The sequence below is a fragment of the Desmodus rotundus genome, chromosome 2, assembly GCF_022682495.2.
Source record: "Desmodus rotundus isolate HL8 chromosome 2, HLdesRot8A.1, whole genome shotgun sequence".
Classification (NCBI taxonomy): Eukaryota; Metazoa; Chordata; class Mammalia; order Chiroptera; family Phyllostomidae; genus Desmodus; species Desmodus rotundus.
This window is the reverse complement of record NC_071388.1, coordinates 96793696-96811656: the sequence shown is the minus strand read 5'-3', so window position 1 is coordinate 96811656 and position 17961 is coordinate 96793696. Positions and strand designations below refer to the sequence as shown.

The 17961-nt window shown below is 45.0% G+C and overlaps 1 protein-coding gene across 1 annotated transcript in view; it reads right to left on the bottom strand.

Annotated features, from left to right (window-relative positions):
• ARHGAP31 (Rho GTPase activating protein 31) overlaps nucleotides 1–14959 on the bottom strand; it is a 105933-nt gene extending 90974 nt beyond the window's left edge. The window contains exon 1 of the mRNA XM_045185868.3: nucleotides 14293–14959. Coding sequence (XP_045041803.2) covers nucleotides 14293–14392 — 100 coding nt within the window. The 5' untranslated portion in view covers nucleotides 14393–14959. The remainder of the gene's footprint in view (nucleotides 1–14292) is intronic.
• Between the last annotated feature and the right edge of the window lie 3002 nt (nucleotides 14960–17961).

Below are 17961 nucleotides of genomic sequence, written 5' to 3'. Positions count from 1 at the left end.
GTTTTGAACCTTGGGAATGTGCTATATGATTTAAAAGTTAAAATTAAACTAAACTATCAATTCATCAGAATCTCATGTGGTGATTAAAAAGAGATGGAGCTGTAATTACAAAAAGGGACAGTACTCCACGATCTCCTGCTATTTAAAACAGCACATGTCAGAACATATGCATGTGGTACCTTTATGAGAAAGACAAAAACAAAGAAAATCATTCTATGTGAGTATTTTTTAGTATATCCAGAGAAAGTTCTCTGTGCTCTTCAGCACAGTAGCATTAACCACATGTGGAAATGCAAATTTAAATTAATTAAAACTTAAGGTTAAGTTTCTCAGTAGTACCAGCTATATGCAAGTGCTAACAGCCACATGAGGCTAAAGGCTGTCATACTGGGCAGTGCAGACAGAGCACATCTCCCTCGTGGCAGAAAGTTCTGCCAACAGACCTGGTCTCGATGAATCCAGTCCAGATTGGTAACTCATGAATGGCACTGCAAGGATGTGAGATGGAACTTTGTACTTTGCACTTTGCAAATCTCTGTATTGTTTGAATTTTTTTTTTACAATTACATTTTATTGGGGAAGAGAACAGCTTGTACCTGTGGCAGGTGTTTATTCCTTATTAAAATCTCATCCTGCATTTTGTCATTACTCCTGCCAGTCCACTCAGGAGTCAAGGGTGGCAGAGTATTTCCAAAGGAGCTGTTCTGGGGAGGGTTAGCGGAAATGACCACGGTGTGGCGTGAACACAAGTCTGAGCGGAGCCCCTCAGGGAGCAGCTGACTGAGTGCCTGTGCTAGTCTCACTCCCTTCTGGGCCTGCGCTTTTCAATCCCAATGGACAAAATCAGTGTGAGTGCATGTCAGCAGAGGCTGAAGTATTTCTAGTTTTTGGAGTTTTGGAATCTGGCAGGGGCAAGGCAGGCACTGGGCAGGGAGACCCACCTCTAAGGGACCCCAAGGTGTCCTCATAGATGGGGACCTAGGAGGCTCAGGAGGACACTAGCCTGAGGGGACAGCCATCCCATGGTGGAACAGGAACATACAGGGCCAGGCTCAACCTAGCACCCAGGGGAGGAATTAGTACGAATGATGGAGCTGATATCTGCTTCATGGTTTCTTAAACTGGAGGAGTGACATGAATGAAGAGGAATGCAGAAGAAAAAGAGACGGAATAGGGTACAAGTGTAACCAGTAAGCGGGTGGGAAGAAACACTGCAAAATTTTTCACCTCAAATAAAACTTGGAATAAAATGTTAAACATTGCTCTGGTTATCATTCACAAGACAGAGAGAAATGGAATTTCCTAAGATTATAAATAGATGAAATGAACTCAGAAATGGAGCAATAGCTGCTTGGGGCATCTCATTTCTCTTCCACCTGCAGGAAGTTTATTCCTAGACTGGGGCTCAGTTTTTTCTCAGGAGCCACAGCAAAAACAGCAGAAAGGACACAGTAGCTGTAAATGTGCCTCGAGATTCTTCTTCCTTTAACATTCTGTTATTTAAACTGACACATTCATCTTCATCACTCTTTTTTTCTCTAGACAACTTAAAATGGTCATGTAATAAGCCGATTGTTTCTATAAACCCAGTCCAGGCTTTACCCTTGTTCTCTTTGTCCTTTTTTGAAGAATGCCGATCCTGCCATACTATTTTACACCCCAACACCTTTGCTTATATATTGTTCCTTCTGTCTGGAATAACTTCCCTTCAGGCAGAGATGACTCAGATTCCATTCATCTTAAAAGACCCAGCTCCTCTGAGTCAGAATTAATGTCATCCTACAGATACCTAACACACAGATGAACAGAGAATGGTCCCAGTCTTCAATGAGCTCATTGTCTTTCTACTCAAAGGAGGTGACAATTTAGGAAGTTGTGACAGTGGCTGTAGGTGAGAGGTAATGAATTTCTAAACTTCACCATCCTGATCACCCTCCTAAATATACACGTATGTCTGTGTACGAGCTTCCATTTTCAAATGGAGCACCGAGAAATGAACACAGATTCAACCATGAGAAATGTGGTGTGAATCCCTCAGTCCATATGCTCTACCGCCTAAGATTGAGCCAGATCTACCTCATCCAATCAACTGTCCAAATGATATTTGTGGAACAAAGAAATGGGCATTTGTGACATATCATACGGGCCAGTGAGAGCCCAGGCCTTATGCTGTTTCCATCAATGATGGAAACAGGCTCATTTTCCAGATGTATAACTCTCCTGAAATACAGGTGGGAACGACAAGTTCGGATGGCTGTCACTATGATTCTAATCTTTGGCCATAACCTTTATTTTTTTCTTTTCAGTTTTGTGTTTAAGTTGTTTTCTTTTTCTAATTACTCAAAAAAGAAAAGAAAGAAGGAAAAAAAAAGAGAAAAAGGTAAAACTTAGAAACTTTGCCACAGTCCCACCCCAGAAATACTTATCAATAGATAAGAATCCTTAAAAAGGTAGGACGACTGTAACTGAACAACAATAAAAAAAATTTTTTAATTAAAAAAAATTTCTTGTACCAGCCCTGGCTGGTGTGGCTCAGTGATTGAGTGCCAGCCTGTGAACGAAAGGGTCGCTGGTTTGATTCTCAATCAGGGCACATGCCTGGGTTGCGGGCCAAGTCCCCAGATGGGGGTGCACAAGAGGCAACCACACATTGATGTTTCTCACCCTCTCTTTCTCCCTCCTTTCTCTTCTCTCTAGAAATAAATAAAATCTTTAAAAAAATGTTCTTATACCATAATATGTTAAAAAATAAATGCTGAAATCCCTTCATAATACAAAAAACAAGTATCTAAATATAAATAAATACAAAATTGAATTAAAAATTAAAAGAAAAAACCTAGCATTTTATGCATTCAACCAAAGGAAATAAATAATTGTGTGTATATAAGAGAATTTTTAAAAAGAGAAGAAGCCTCAAGGGACATATGGGAACCTTGCAGTATTCGTTTTCAGCTCTCTCAACCTCCACGTCTGTAGCAGTATTCAGGAACCACGTTCTGAGTGATGAGGCTGCAACAGCACAAGCTTTCCAATTACTAAGAAATAATAATCATAATTAACACTTATGGAAAGTTTACTAAATTCCAAGCAGTACACTGGTTCATTTAATCCTCAATCCCCATTTGATAGGTGTTATTATTATCACAATCCCCACTTTATAGATGAGGAAAGTAAGGCACAGAGAGGTTTGGTAGCTTGTCCATGGTCACAAAGCTAGCATATGGAAGAGCTGGGACTTGAGCCCAGGAAAACTATCAGCAAAAAAGCCACATGCCAACCATGTTATTATGCTGTTTCTCAGAGGAGAGGATAATTGATTTCCCTAAACTGCATCTATTAAGGCAGAAAAGCAAACTAACAGAACTGTGAAGATTTTTAAACATAAGGATCAGAACAAAAGGGCTTTCTGAAAATTCAGTAAACTAAGATACTGCATTCCCATTAATAATTTTAACAGATTGTTTTCACTCTAAATAGGAAAAAAACATGTTCATTGTTGAAAATTTGGGCACTATACAGGGGTGGGCAAAGGAAGGTTTACAGTTGTAATACAAATAAATAATAAAATAATTAATAAACAATAATACAAAAGTGAACTCTGTTTCACACACTCACAACTGCAAACTTACTTTTGCCCACCCTTGTAAAACAGTATAATGAAGAAAATAAAAATCATGTAGTTTCACTTAATTGCTTCTTTCTATGGGCTAAGTCAATGTTTTACAAAGTAGGCCAAAGATAATCAGAATCATTCAAAGCCCGTCTTCAAAAATGTGGATTCTTGAGCCCCACCTCAGACCTACAAAGGCAGAATCTCTGCAGGACTGACCTCAGAATGTTGTCATGCAGTCGCACTTGACAGCTTGCAGCTCTGTCGACTGCAGAACTCATTCGACGGAAAACCACATTGTCCACAGATCCAGCTAGTACAGGACCTGTGCACATGCCCATTGGAAACTTTTATAAGGTGTCCATTTTGTTTCAAGGAGTCTGAAATGGAATTTAAAGAGTATTCCTAACACTGCATTAAATTTAACTACTATTTTTAAAAATAAAAACTATATTTTTAGTTGTTCTTATATTCAATAAAGTTGAGTATCACTGCCCAAGGCTGAGAAAAAGAGGTCCAGAATTCTTGGACCCAAAACTTAAAATTCATACTCTTCCTCCAGCCCCCTTCCCTGCAGGATGCCTCTCCCCCTCACCATCCTTTCCTTTTGGAAACCAAATGTCTTTAGGGACAGTAAAGAAAAAGGAACTGAGGAAATCATGTCCCACTTGAAAGTCAGCTTTGGGCTGAGGGAAACCAGATTACTTGATGTGTATATTTTCTCGACCTTCAGCTACTCATTCTGTGTCCTGGGTCTAAACAGCTTTAATGCAGCCCCTGAGGGGCCCCCACAGGTTGTTCATCCTCAGCTCTGAGTCTGATTCCAAGCCCTGCATCTAGCTTTGCTTTTCCAGAAAGCAAAATGGCTCCTCTCCATTAACACCAGACCTACGTTCTAGCCATTAGCCAAACAAAGGATTTTCCAAATATGGACCCAAAAGAGCATGTGCAATTTGAAGGCCACAGTGAAGCTTAAATAACTAAAACTCATTAAAAAGAAAGCCAACAATCAATGCCAAAAGCATGACTCCTTAAAGAACAGAACAGCAAGACAAAAGCCAGAAAGAGGAACAAAAATGTGCATTGTAGGGGAGGGGTAAGCAGGGAGGTGTAGATTTATGTGGAAGAGTTGACATCATTGTTTCCCAATAATACTCAGCATGCCGGAAACAGATGGGAAAGAAGTGGTGGAAGGGGCTACTTTTGGTAACAGGGCATGCTCTCTGTTCAGAATCCTGCCGTTTGGAACCTGAATGTTCTACTTTGAAAAACTGGGGATGGGAACTCTATTGCGAGAGGTTTTATTGAAGTTTAAGTTAAGTCCTGCTGAACTTATTACTTTGGCAAAGCATAGTAAAATGGAGCTGTGCGTATCAGACCCTGATTTACTACCAGCCTAGCTATGCATGTTTGGGGCCAGAGGAGACAAAGCCATGGAAGGGGAATTCAATGTCAAACAGACAAGGTTTGATTCCTGAATCTCCCATTTCCTGGCTGGATGGCATTAGGCAAGTTACTTAACCTCTCTGAGTTGGTCTACATATATACAATGGAGGACAAGACAGAAATTTCCTCAGGCAGTGGGGAGAGGTCAAGGTTTCACATTTATGCCATACAGCAAGATTTAATCAAGAAGCATAATTAGGTCATCAGTTAACATCATTTTTTAAAGTGTTATCTTTTAACAGAATCCCCCATTCTCCTACCCTTAGACAGGGTACAGACTTAGTTAAAACAATTGCCACTTATATTATTAGCTGTCTTGCCTGACAGCTTCTGTCACCCCAGCCAGGGTCCCCCTAATGAAGCCTGGCCACTATAAGTCAAACTTCTATCCCTCCCCCCACCCCTGCGCAAGAAGAGGGTGTAACCAATTGCAAGTGTCAGGCAGAACCATCTGGTTTCCTGTCTGCAGAAACCAACTACCCCATCTTCCCATATCTCTGTTGTTCTTCACAGCCAGACAATGTTTGTTTATCATTTCATTGATTTTTCCCCCTTATAAACAACCCACCCTGTCTGCCAGTTCTTTCACTCAGCTGCCTCACGTGCTAACATCCCCTGCTTGCACACCCTCCAGAATCCTCATTTCATTCTTCCTGGTACTTCTTTTAGTTCTTTTTCCATCTTACGACCCTGAGCACACTAGGCTGAGAGTAACTTGAGAGCATCTTTGGAACTTAACAGTGTCTAGCATATTGGAATCCTGTTAAATATTTGTTGCATTGAATTTAAAGCTCTATACAAGATAATTTCTGAATAAAACATAAAAAGAGCCAGGGAAAGAGATATGCATAATTACACACATTAGCTCAACTGCCTTTCATGAAGGCTATAGATTTATTTATAGTTTGCCAGAATCCTACCTTATACGTCAAACTGTTTTCTGGTGTCCATAACAGTGAGAGCTGGTATATGTTGCTCTGGAGGAGTGACATGCACCCCTCTCCCTCTGGGGGTGGTGGAGAGGGGGTCCCCAAAGGCATCCTGAGCCAGCATCTGGCCGTGGGTGTGGTACTAGGGCCTGGCATGCATCAGCCAAGCTTGCACTAGAAAAAAGAGTGCCTGAGACTCGATCCCAGAAACTCAGCTGGTTCTGGGGCCGCGCCAAGAATGTAGTTCATACCAAGGAGTAACTGATGAGGCTCTAGGAAAAGGCAGTGTTTCTGGGGCATCCTGTGCAAAGTCCAGCTCAGTTTCTATCAGGGAGTAGCTACAAGCTTTTGAGGGGAACCTTCAACAATCTTAGATTCCTGGTATTTCAGCACATCAGCAAGTCTCTGGGCTGAGCTGCCTAGAAAGGATTTAACACCGGCTTCCTGAGCAGGAAATAGGGCCAATCAATCAATTGCTGTGTGCTGGCCACAGGGCTCACCCTGAGAGGCAGAGTGAGCTTCCAAATCTGGGTGAGCAGCCGAATGCCACCTGCCTTCAGTGGAGCTCACCATCGACTTGCACACACATGGCCAGTTAGAAAACAGAGTAACAGGTAGAATGAAGACTAAATTGGGTGCTCCTGACTCTCAAGCAGCAGGTGTCCCAAGAGCGAAAGAGAATTATGTTGTGGTGGCAATGGGCAGGGAGGGGCCTGGGAGGAAAAGGGAGGATCTGGTAGGACTTGAAAACTGGTAGGTTTAGAATGTATGTGTGGAAAGCACCTTGCAGAGGATAAAATGCTATGCAAATGTGGGTTGCTATTATTTCTATTAATGATTTAGGCTGGGGGAAGAACAAAGGGAGAACAAGCTATTTTTGCAGGTTTGTCTTCTATTTTTTATTTTTTTATTTTTACAAAACTGTGGAGTAAATGCCAAATTATGAAGTACGCTACTCTGGGAGATTGTGTGCTCATGCCGTGGCAGTCAGACAGGTCTGGATTTAAACTCTGCCTCTCCTCTCTCTACAGTCTTGGCAAGTGATTTAACCTCTTCCATCTCAGTTTTCTGCTCTGTAAAGTGGCAACCAGAGAGCCCAATTTACAATGTTCAAATACTACTTTTGTGTATAAACTGGCTAGCACATAGTAAGCAATCAATGCAGATAGTAACTCTACTAATAAAAATAACAAGCAGATCTGATTTGGGACTCAGCCTTCATTTTGGGGGTCTCTTCCTCCCTTTCCCTTGAGCCATCCAGAAGCCTCATATTGTTATCTTTCTCTATTAAAAGTTGCTCTTAGAAAAAAAAAATCTAGTACCAGTGCCTATTCTCTCTCCTAACCTTCAGTCAGTGTGTTTTCCCCAAGGGTCCTTTGTTCTAAATCCTAGCTAAAACTGCACGCTATGGAGAAGATTAGAGGGACACAGGGTGCTACCTGGACTCCTGAAATCTCATCAGGCTGTGGCCCCACCTCAGTAAGGACCTGAGGCCAGCCCATTGAGGGAGGAACGCCAAGACCAGTTAAACTCAAGCGTGGCATTTGTGTTGGGGCATAGTGAGAAAGAGCTCAGAAAACTGGGTGGGATGTGCACCCATTAGCAAAAAGAATATTAATTTGAAGGGTGGGGATAAACGGGGAAATGCCACATTGGCTTAAATACATGGCAAGCAATGAGTGAAAAACAAAGCAAAGAAAAAAAAAAAAAGTATCTCCACGTTCCAGGACTCAAGACTAGTGTGAAGGAACCAGGCAGAGGGAAGTAGAGAAGTAGAATTCTGCCACCCTAGGTTGGTGGGGCACTCAGCTGGGTCCATCTGTGCTAGAGGGAAAGAACACAAAGCACCCGGGACCAGAGGGTCTATCATTACTTTGTTTCAACAATAGTTAGCTAGAATATCTAATGGAAGAGGAGTGCTAGGAGGCTGGGGGGGGCGGGGACTTTTTATCCTGAGACTCAGTCCTGGATCTTTCAGCCCCGCCCTGTTCTTCTACCCACTGCTACAAAATCACAGGAAACTTTCTGCAGTGAGGTGATTCCCTGAGACAAACAATCCTCAGCAAGCACTTCAGAACTGCCTCAGTCAATCAGCTTCTGAATTCAGAGTGTATTCTCCCCTCCTCTTCACTCCCACATAAAAGGTTCTCAGGCTAGTCTACAGATGTCTAATGGAATAGGGGAAAAACAGAAAGAATGCATGAAAAACTATAGCTCTAATGGCATTGGGGAGCTCATCCACCACTTACAGCACCATTTGTGGAAAAATGTGTTCCTAGTTTCAACATTTCCCTCTGCCCAGCATATGACCAGGCCTCCAGCTCTCTCCTGCCCCAGCTTATAGTCTACTTGGCTTGAGGGCAGGTCTGGGGCAACAGGGGAGTGGGCTTCCTTATCAGCCCCAACAACTGGGCCTCCTGAGGCTGGAAGGCATTTGGGTGGCTGCCAGTAGTGGTGGGTAGGGGTGGAGGAAAGGGGAGACTATGCCTGTGGTCAAGGGACTCTTGGCAGAGGTCTGGAGAGTGGGCAAGGAGGAGGGATGTGGGTGGGCGGAAGTAGCTGTTTGTTCTCTGTGTGGGTTATTTGTCATATCCAGGCTATACAGAGTAAGTTACAGTTTGGCTTTAGTTTGCTCCAGGTTTAAAGTCTTAATTCTCCTCTTTTGGCTTTTCCTGTTTCACTCTGGGAACGATTTGGAGGTTCCCCTCTAAACTCAAGCACACGAGGTTGTTGTTCTGTCCCCGCAAACTCCACCTCCAGGCTTTATCTTCTTTTTCAGTTCCCTGTGGGTCCAGGAGTGGCTGGGCATTTTTCTCAGGGCATCTTTCTGAGGGCCCTTTAGTTTCAGATTGACATTTGGTCTTCCCCTATTGTACGGTGATGGTCTACTCCCAGTGGGCCTGCATGAACTGGCCTCTCCATTCAGTGGGCAGCCCATCTGCTTTCTCTTGGTGTCTGATTAGCCTGTCTGACCACATCATTTACTTACTGCTTTGGAGCTCTCATTCATTCAGTCATGAGTGGTAAGTAGTTGTGCTAGAGCAAGCCCAGGGTGTTAGGATAATAAGAGCTATATTAAAAAAAATAAAATAAATAATAATAATAATAATAAGAGCTATATTTGAAGCTTATTATGTGCATGCCCTCCGCTAAGTGCTGTTGCCCATATTAACTCATCTTCACATCAGTCCTCCTATCCCCATTTCACAAATGTGGAAACCGAGGCCCAAAGGGAGTAACTAACTTGCTCCAAGGTCACTCAGCTGGAGGCAGGCAAAGTTGGGATACTATCCCAGGCAATAAAGTTCTGAAACTTCTAACAGAAGTCCCCGGTGAGGGCACCTGACTTGGAAGGATCAGGGAAGGTTTCCAAAAGCAGCTGAGACTCAAAGGATGAAGATTCAGCCAGGGAAGGTGTGATAATGAAGCACCAGGCGAGATTCTGGGAAGGAAACAACTAAGCCAAAGAGAATGCCCAGCCCTGGTTCTCCATTTGTTAAATCTTATCTTGAACAGAAAAGTATTTACTTTCTTTGCTAAGACTTTGCTCCTGTTTATGTTTGGGTATCTCCTCTATTTAATTGTGGATAAAAGCTTTCACATTTTCCTTCTTTCTCAGCCATGACAGCCAATTTCAAAGCTCAATTAATTTCTGAAAGTTTGTTTGCATCCCTTAGACTGTAAATTTCTTGAATCTGGGGGGTACATGTTTCTTTCTCCCCCATAGTACCTAGCACAGTGCCTTAATAGATATCAGTTAAATAAATGAATAAACAAAATGAAAGAATGATTTAGCCTCAGAAATGTAGAACAGCTACCTCTAAAAGTGTCCATTGTCTTATCCTTGTTTTCTGAATTTATGGGGCTATCTTACTTTCATCAAACTTAAAATTGTGTTCATAATGGGCGTTTATGTATTTGTTATGAACCTTCTGTCATCCCTCAAATCAAATATATATTTTCTTTTTTTTTTCTTTTTCAATCTGGTAACAACTATGAAAAAATCTTCAAGAATATAAAGTCTCACAGTTCTCCCCTGGCTGGTGTGGCTCAGTGGGTTGAGCACTGACCTGCAAACTGAGGGGTCACTGGTTCGATTCCCAGTCAGGGCACATGCCTGGGTTGTAGGCCAGGTCCCTGGTTAGGGATGTGTGAGAGGCAACCAATCAATGTTTCTCTTGCACATGGATGTTTCTCTCCCTCCCCCTCTCTCTAAAAAAATAAATAAAATCTTTAAAAATGGGAGCTTACAGTTCTTATCAAAAGTTCAGAGGGTACATTTTGAATGGTCTAGGCTACTTATCTGAGGGGAGATGTTCTATAAACCTCTGCACTGCAAGCAGGGGTTGTTAACTCTGCCCACATTTCAGAATGTCTAGCTTTTATTTTTTAAAGATTTTATTTATTTATTTTTAGAGAAGGGAAGTGAGGGAGAAAGAGAGGGAGGGAAGCATCAATGTGTGGTTGCCTCTTGTGAGCCCCCTACTGGGGACCCAGCCCATAACCCAAGCATGTGCCCTGACTGGGAATTGAACCAGTGATTCTTTGGTTTGCAGGTCAGCACTCAATCTACTGAGCCACACCAGCCAGGGCAGAATATCTAGCTTTTAAAACACACCCATGTCTGGGCACCAAGAGACTCTGATTTAATTGGTCAGAGCAGGGGGGCCTGGGCATCAACTTTTTTTTAGGTTCCCCACATCATTCTTCTAATATGCCACCACCATGATGAACCACTGGGCCAGAGCAATATCACTTTTTACCAAGGTGTTAGTAAAATGACAAAGATTGTTTGCGAGGGTGAGAGAGTCCTCAGCCCTTAGAGTGGGGCCAGCACGGAGGCAGAAGAGCTTTCCTGACATGCTCTCTCACTGGTCCCTTGACATCTCCCAGCACTGCGGGAAGACCCAGTGCAATTGGGTCAGAGGGGAGAGGTAGGAAATGCCTGTGAGTGCAATCTGGCCTCACGGGAGTTCACCCACAGCCTCCCAACCACAGGCGACAAAATGATGTAGTTTTCATTACACAGTTGCAAGCATGGGCCTTCATGTACAGTGGTCAAAAATATTATTTTCAGCATTAGCAGTGAGGAAGGGATGATCCTTTCCCCTCTATTCCAGACAGGAAAAGACAGTTATCTGGTTCCTAAGGGAGAGCTGGGGGTTGGGGCAGCAGCCACCTTGCTGGAGAGGAAGTAAAAGAGGCTCCTGACAAGTTGGCCAGAAGCAACTTCTTGCCATTCTTGGGTGTTCTCACCAGGCTGGAGAAAAGTGGTTAAATAAGCAAAAGGGGAATACTGTCATTCCCATCAGGCCTGTGGACAGCTAGGGATGATCAACAGCAGGGTCTGAACTTGGCATCTATGTGAACGCCCACAAAAACTGTATACACAATTTGAGTGTGTGTGTTTTCCTAAAGAAAAGGGGTTCTGTTTTTCATCAGCTTCCTAAAGATTAAGGATGACAGCTGGCCCTGAGCAACATCCGCTCTAAGCTGAACACCTATTTGTCACCCACACACCCTGCCCTGTCAGATTTGTCCAACTGAAGATAGCAGGGCTGGGCCGCAGTGAATTACAGGAGTCGATGGTATTCGTCCTCTATGTTCAGCTTCAGTGTTACCTGAGTGCAGCTGATTGTCACCAGCTTTGTCCTCCACCACAACTCAGGCCTTTCCTTCCCTGTCCAAGCACTGAGACTCCCTTGGTTTCTCTACACTTCTGTCCTTCCTTTCTGCCTTGTTCTCCCAGACCCGAACCCATTCTTCTCTGTGTCTACCCAGATCCATCACAGTACCCTCGCCCTACAAGGTTAAGAAACCACGACGACAGTTTTCTGAGGTCTTCCCCAGACTTCTGGCTCCTAGGTACCATGATGACTTGTTGCCATCAGGATTCTGGGCTGATCTTTCAAGGTGGTGAGCAAAGTGGCAGGGCCCAGGTCAGCTTTTCTTCCCTAGAAGCAGAGTCCAGGCTTTGGACTTAATTGTCTATTAACCAATACATGTTTCAGAAAACCCATAAGGAGGATACATTGTTTTAGAGAAAATATTATTAGCGCTGACTCTGATGCTACACTGTAACAATAAATAAATAAATAAATAAATAAATAAATAAATAAATAAATGAGAGACAACTACCTAACTAGATTTAGATGTGGGAAAGAAGTCCTAATTACTTTTATTTATATAAGCAATTTATTATGTGTGCCTAATTCCCACACGGCACAATAATGGTGCATGAATCATTAAGTAGGTCAGTTTCCTTTCATTTCAAAGGTGAACTCTATTCAGGTATGTCAGTCAGTCTTGAAAGTTTGCTGATCCCATGGCAGGGCGGTCTGCTTTCAATTTTGGGGGGAAAATCACTAGAGGAGAATGTTGGCCTAGACACAGAAGCCAGGGAGAGGAAAGGAGCCTGATAGGCCAGGGCCCTCTGCATCCTTCATGATTAACTGTGTGACCTTAGGCAGGTCAGCTTATCTCTCTGGGCTTCCTCCCCTCCTCCCCAGGGCAGGGAACACTAGGAACTGGTTTTCAATTTTTTTCTTTAAGCAGTAAACCCATTCCTTTTTTTCCAAATGAAGCATATATGGAACCCCCAAATACAAAGCAAGTGAAAGAAAAGCTGTCTAAGGCTGTCTTTGAGGTATCTCCACAGAACCCTGGGTTCCGGGCTCATCCTGTGCTCTATGACATTGTGAGAATGGGGGCAGGGCTGCCAATACCCCCATGCAACTGTCACAGCCTTAGAGGGAGCGCCCAGCACAACACGCGCAGGGCCGCAGGGCCGAAGGGGGCATCTCAGGAGCTCCGATGGTGTACCTGGACCGTAACCTGAAGGCCCCTGCTAAAACAGGTGGAGGGAACATCCACTCTGAATTCCTGAGGGTAGTGTTAAAATGTATACTTGTGCTCTCACACCTTCAAAAAAGAAAAAAAAAAAACCCCTCAATCCAAGCCGTTTGATTTCAAAGGTTCCTCTCCAGCCTGTCGGAGAGGAGGAAATGAATTGACTCAGGTATGCCTCACTTTCCAAAGAGGCAGTTTTGAAACCTATGGTCCCCCCAGCTCTCAAATACTAAGCCATTTGTCCTAATGACACAGCAGGCTCTGAACTCTAGAACACCACAGGAATATCACACCACTGCAAATTACTAGGTGGTGCTCAATCTCTAAAAAAACGGAACTGAAACAAGAGCCTTGCACTGGTTTTGAGGTGCACATCTGATATGAGCTAATCACATCGTTTTTGAGATTACTTTCCTGGAGGCAGAATTATTCTGCACAGTTAAGCTGCCCTTCAGTTACCCCTTTTGTTGTACCTATGTATAAACACACGACCCACAGAGTGGACGATTTTCTCTCTCGCTGAAGTTTTTGAAGACAAGGCCTTTTTGTCACGGTTAAATGCAGGGCCAGTCAACCTTACAAAAGGACTCATTTAATGCTCAATTTCCCCAACTTTCCTATGATTAAACACTTCTAACCTCAAATGCTGTTTTTGTATTTTACATTATTTTCTCTCCCCTCCCCCAACAAACGTTTGAATTGTCTCTACTCTGCAGGATTCCCTCTATTTCTTTCCAATCTGACCTTGAAGACAGAGACCCTCTCCTTTTCTTTTACATGCCCTAACTAAACTATTTTAAAATCAAGGCCCTCTGACCTTTTCACAACACTCTTCTTGTCTGACACACCAAATGCTGATCTGAAAGCCAGGAGGAGGTCGAGGGGCTGGGGGGCTGGGAAGAGGACGGAAGGAGGTACTATATGTTTGGCATGAGTTCAGAAATTCAGAAAATGTTTGTGCAACCACTCCCCCAGCCAGGATCCACCGCACCGCCCCCCCCCCCCGCCCATGTGCTGGAGCACATTAATAAAAAAAGATGTGAGCGATGAAATTGGAGAGCCCGGGAGGGACACCCAAGGTGGTCATAATTGTGAATGCAGCGAGGCCCACTGATGATCATCCCACAGAGGGAGCCCTCGTCCCTCCTCTCTGATATCCAAAGTTCGCGATCAAGACCTCTCCAGCTCCCACCCCCACCCCCAGAAATAGCCAGTTAAACAGGAGCAGCACCGCCCATTAACGGCTTCTGGGAGGCAAACGGACGGATTGACCCTACCTCTGCCTGTCGGGGTGGCAGCGCTGCGCACCTTAAGAAACATACTGTTCTCTAAAAAAAAAGAAAAATGAGCACACAGGCCTGGAATACATTAACTTGTGAACTGACTCTAACGCACCCCAGGAGAGTTCATCTCTCCCTCAAACAAAAAGAGCTGGGTAAAAACGCGAAGGCACATTACCATCTTGTCCTGAGCTTTCCAGATATTCGGTCAGGTCACAGCCGAAGGCACTGGTGGCTCCCTTTCGTTTCAGCTTCTGCTTGGCACCCTTGTTCTTCATGAGTTAGTCCCAAAGAGGCTGCCCCTCCGTGTCCCCCTCCCCTGTGCTTGGCACCGCGCCGAAGATTGTCTCCGGGGTTAGATCACGGGCTGCAGCGCGGCTCGAGGGGGCCGCATGGGCGTCCAGAAGAAGTTGGGCCGGGGGCAGTGCGCCTGGACCCCGCGGGGCGGCGCGGAGCCTGAAATCCACCGCGCGCTCCTCCAGGGCCGCGGTGCCGGAGGCCGTGCAGAGCTGGCAGCTGCAGGCCGGCTCGCTAGGGAGTGTCACTTCCTCACTTAGAGTCCCGGGGACTTTCACAGCCTCCTGCGGTGTCTTCGGCCGTTTTCCTCCGCCGGGGAGGAAGGGCGAGCTTGGCTTTCCGCCTTTCTGGGCGCCCAGGGCGAGCGCGGGGAACGCGGCGGCCGCGCGGGGCGAGGAGACAGCGCGGGGTTCCGTGGGTCCTCCTCCCGGCGCCCGCTGTCCTGCCTTCAGATGGCTTCGGTAAAACGAAAAGCAAGCATCCTGTCTCTCTCGCCCGCCCTCACGCCTTCCTTTTTTTCCTGTCTTACAAATCCTAGGATCATCCAGCTCAGGAAATGCTGGAAGGAAGTTAGCGAGGGAGGGGGGCGGAGGGTGGAAATTTTTGGCAGCTCTGTGCCTGTGTGAGTCCGGAGCGGAGGAAGTAGGTGGGTGGGTTGAGGAGTGCGGGGTGGGGGAGAGAACGCGCTCCGCGCGGAGTTGCTCGGCCACTCTGGAGATGGCTGGGCAGCTGGGAGTTCGGAGGAAATCGCGGCTCTCGGAGGAGGACCCGCCGCCGGAGCCGCCGGCTTCCTGCGCCACCGAACGCGCTTTGAAGAGGCGGGAGGCGGCGCGCGGGCGCTCTGGGTGGCGGGGTCTAGGTGGGACGGAAAAAAGTCCTGCCTTGTGGTCATCCTCCTCGTCACCGTCGCTGGGACGCTATCTGCTCGCGGTGCCCGCCCTCTCCCACACAAACCCTTGAAGAGTAATGACAGAAACAAAGGCAGGGATTCCAGCGGAGAAACTTGACAGGGGGCGGTTTCCCCCGGCCACTCTGGTCCTCCTCTCCGCGCCCAGGTACCCCCAACCCCGCCAGCGCTCCTCCCACGTGAGGGAAGGGTCTGGTCTCAGATTCCAGTACACACGCTCACACACGAGCATTATCGCAGTTTGCTGAATGGAAGTGACGGGGTCGGGGGAAGAAGCCAGGAGTTAGGTTGACCCTGATATTCTAATCTAGCATGATGTGGAGAAAGCAGTCTCCCAGGTGCTTCGTAATTTGTGTCGTTTCTCCCAGGTAGGTTTGAAATTCTTTGACTTCTGTGTACTCAGCACACAGTAAGCACTGCAATTCTTGTGATTTAACCATTCGAGGTTTAGATTAAACTTCCTGTATAAATTCAAATCCATATATAGATTTGAAGGGTAGGGGCATTCGTACAACTCAGAGGGCTGGCAGAAGCTTTATGTGCAGTATTCTAGTAACCGAATACCTCTACAGTCACTTGTCCCACCATGTATCACCACGACAGTTTATGAACTTTCACCCTTAACCTCATCTCTTTGTCAGAGGTCACAATTGATAGCCTGCCTGTAGAATCTGGCCCACAGATGTGTTTGGTTTGGCACACGCCATTCTTTAAAATTTTTGAAAAATTAATTGCCAACATTAAAGAGTTAAGAGCTTTCACATAAGAGAGCTGGACTTCGGGCTTCTCTTGCAAAAACGGAAGATCGGGTACCACTGGAGGCGCAGTCCTACGTGGCAAGAACTCCGCTGGGAAGTTGTGTCAGCGCCCTTGGAGGCCATCTCTTTGGAGGGATGCATCTTCCAGTCTCACAGCCCCCGTGGCCTGTCGAACCCCCTTTGCACCTGCCTGGCCTCTGGAGACACAGGAGTCCTCCGTCCAAGCTCTGTGTATGGTGTCGTCCTCCTTCCATTCCCCAGCTGTCTCTCAGTGACATCACCACATTGCCCCAGTCCTGGTGAGACATCTTCAAGTAACCACTGACTCATTTCTCTCTTTCCGCCCCCACCTCCAGGCTAGTTCTGCCCAGACCCACGAGTTCTTCAAACTGCCTCTGCTCTGGACTTCTTCCTTTCAAGGTCCAGTCAGTGGGATTGTTCACTTCTCAGTTATTGGAATGACTCCTAGTGAAGTTTGCGGAGTCTGGTCCCTTCCCACTTTGTCCGCCCTACGGATTAGAGGCCTGATGAACCTTTGTGCAGTATTGCTGTTGTTAAAGGCCCGTTTTTCTCAAACTGTCAATGATGCCCTGTTTCCTTCTACCAGGACAACAATTTCTGAGCATTTTGTGAGCCACCAGGAGAACACTGGTAGTGTATTTAGGATAATGGCTTGTTCCTCCTTTTATTTATAGAAAAGCATCTCCACCTGAGACTATAATTATTATTATTAACATTTGTTTAGGAGTTTCCTGTAGCAAAAACTTTCATACTTATTATTTCACCTGACCGATGGCGGATTTCACCATTACTGTGGCAGCAAAGGAGAGAGGCTACAGGGATACTTTTGTTTCTGGGTTCAGGCCCCCAGGGCACAAATTGTGGGTAAATTGTTAAGTCCTGTGAATTTCCTTTTTAAATCTTTAAAAACATTCTTTTAACTTTTCATTTTGAAGTAATTTCGGCTTATAAAAATTTGCAAAAAATATACTCAAAGAATTCCCATACACCCTCATCCAATGTTCCCAAACATTACCTTATATAAGCAGGACACATTATCAAAGTTAGGAAATTCATATTGATACAACGATATTAACTAATCAACATACCCTATTCAAATATGAATTAATTTATAATTACATACAATTTTTACTAAATAAGGGTCTTTCTCACAATAAAATTCACCAGTTAAGTATGGAAACAGTCATTTGCAAGTAATTCTCTAAACATTTCCTATGTTTCTGATGTATAACATTAGCTATGTAGCAGATCTCCTTATTCACCATCAAAACCCAAGAGGTGTAGGTTGTCACCAAATAGGGCTGTCTAGATGAACCAGCAAAGTTTATAACCTTGACACAGCTCTAAGATTCTTCTGTGCTTTACTGAGAATTCCCCAAAGGGACAATCACAGAATTTTCAGTCTGGAACTGCCTGATACCTTTTGGTCCCTGCCTCGTAGTCAGGGACCAAACTGACTACGAATGGATTCCAGTTGTTTAGGGTTCAGGGTTGAGATAATACTGAGCACTGGGCGAAGTATCCATTATGCTTGGGCCGATCGAACACACCTTTTTTGAAATGTGTACATGGTGGTTACTTGTCTGTGGTATTGCTCAATTGTCTACACCTTATGGTGGGAAGAACTCACAATGTATCAAGCCAGAATGCAGCTGTGTGATGACAGCCTCGTTCTGAGTGCTGGAAAGCTGGCCCCGGCCCGTTTGCTCTGGTCCCTCATTGCTGTGCATTCCCTGCGATAGGTGCTGGACTTTAATCTTATTCTGGACACTCTCTTTCTATTTTTCTTTCTCTTTTCTTACTGTACGATTTGTAACTTTTTCTGGCTCTCTGGAAGAAAGTCAGATTTGGGTTCCAAAGGGTT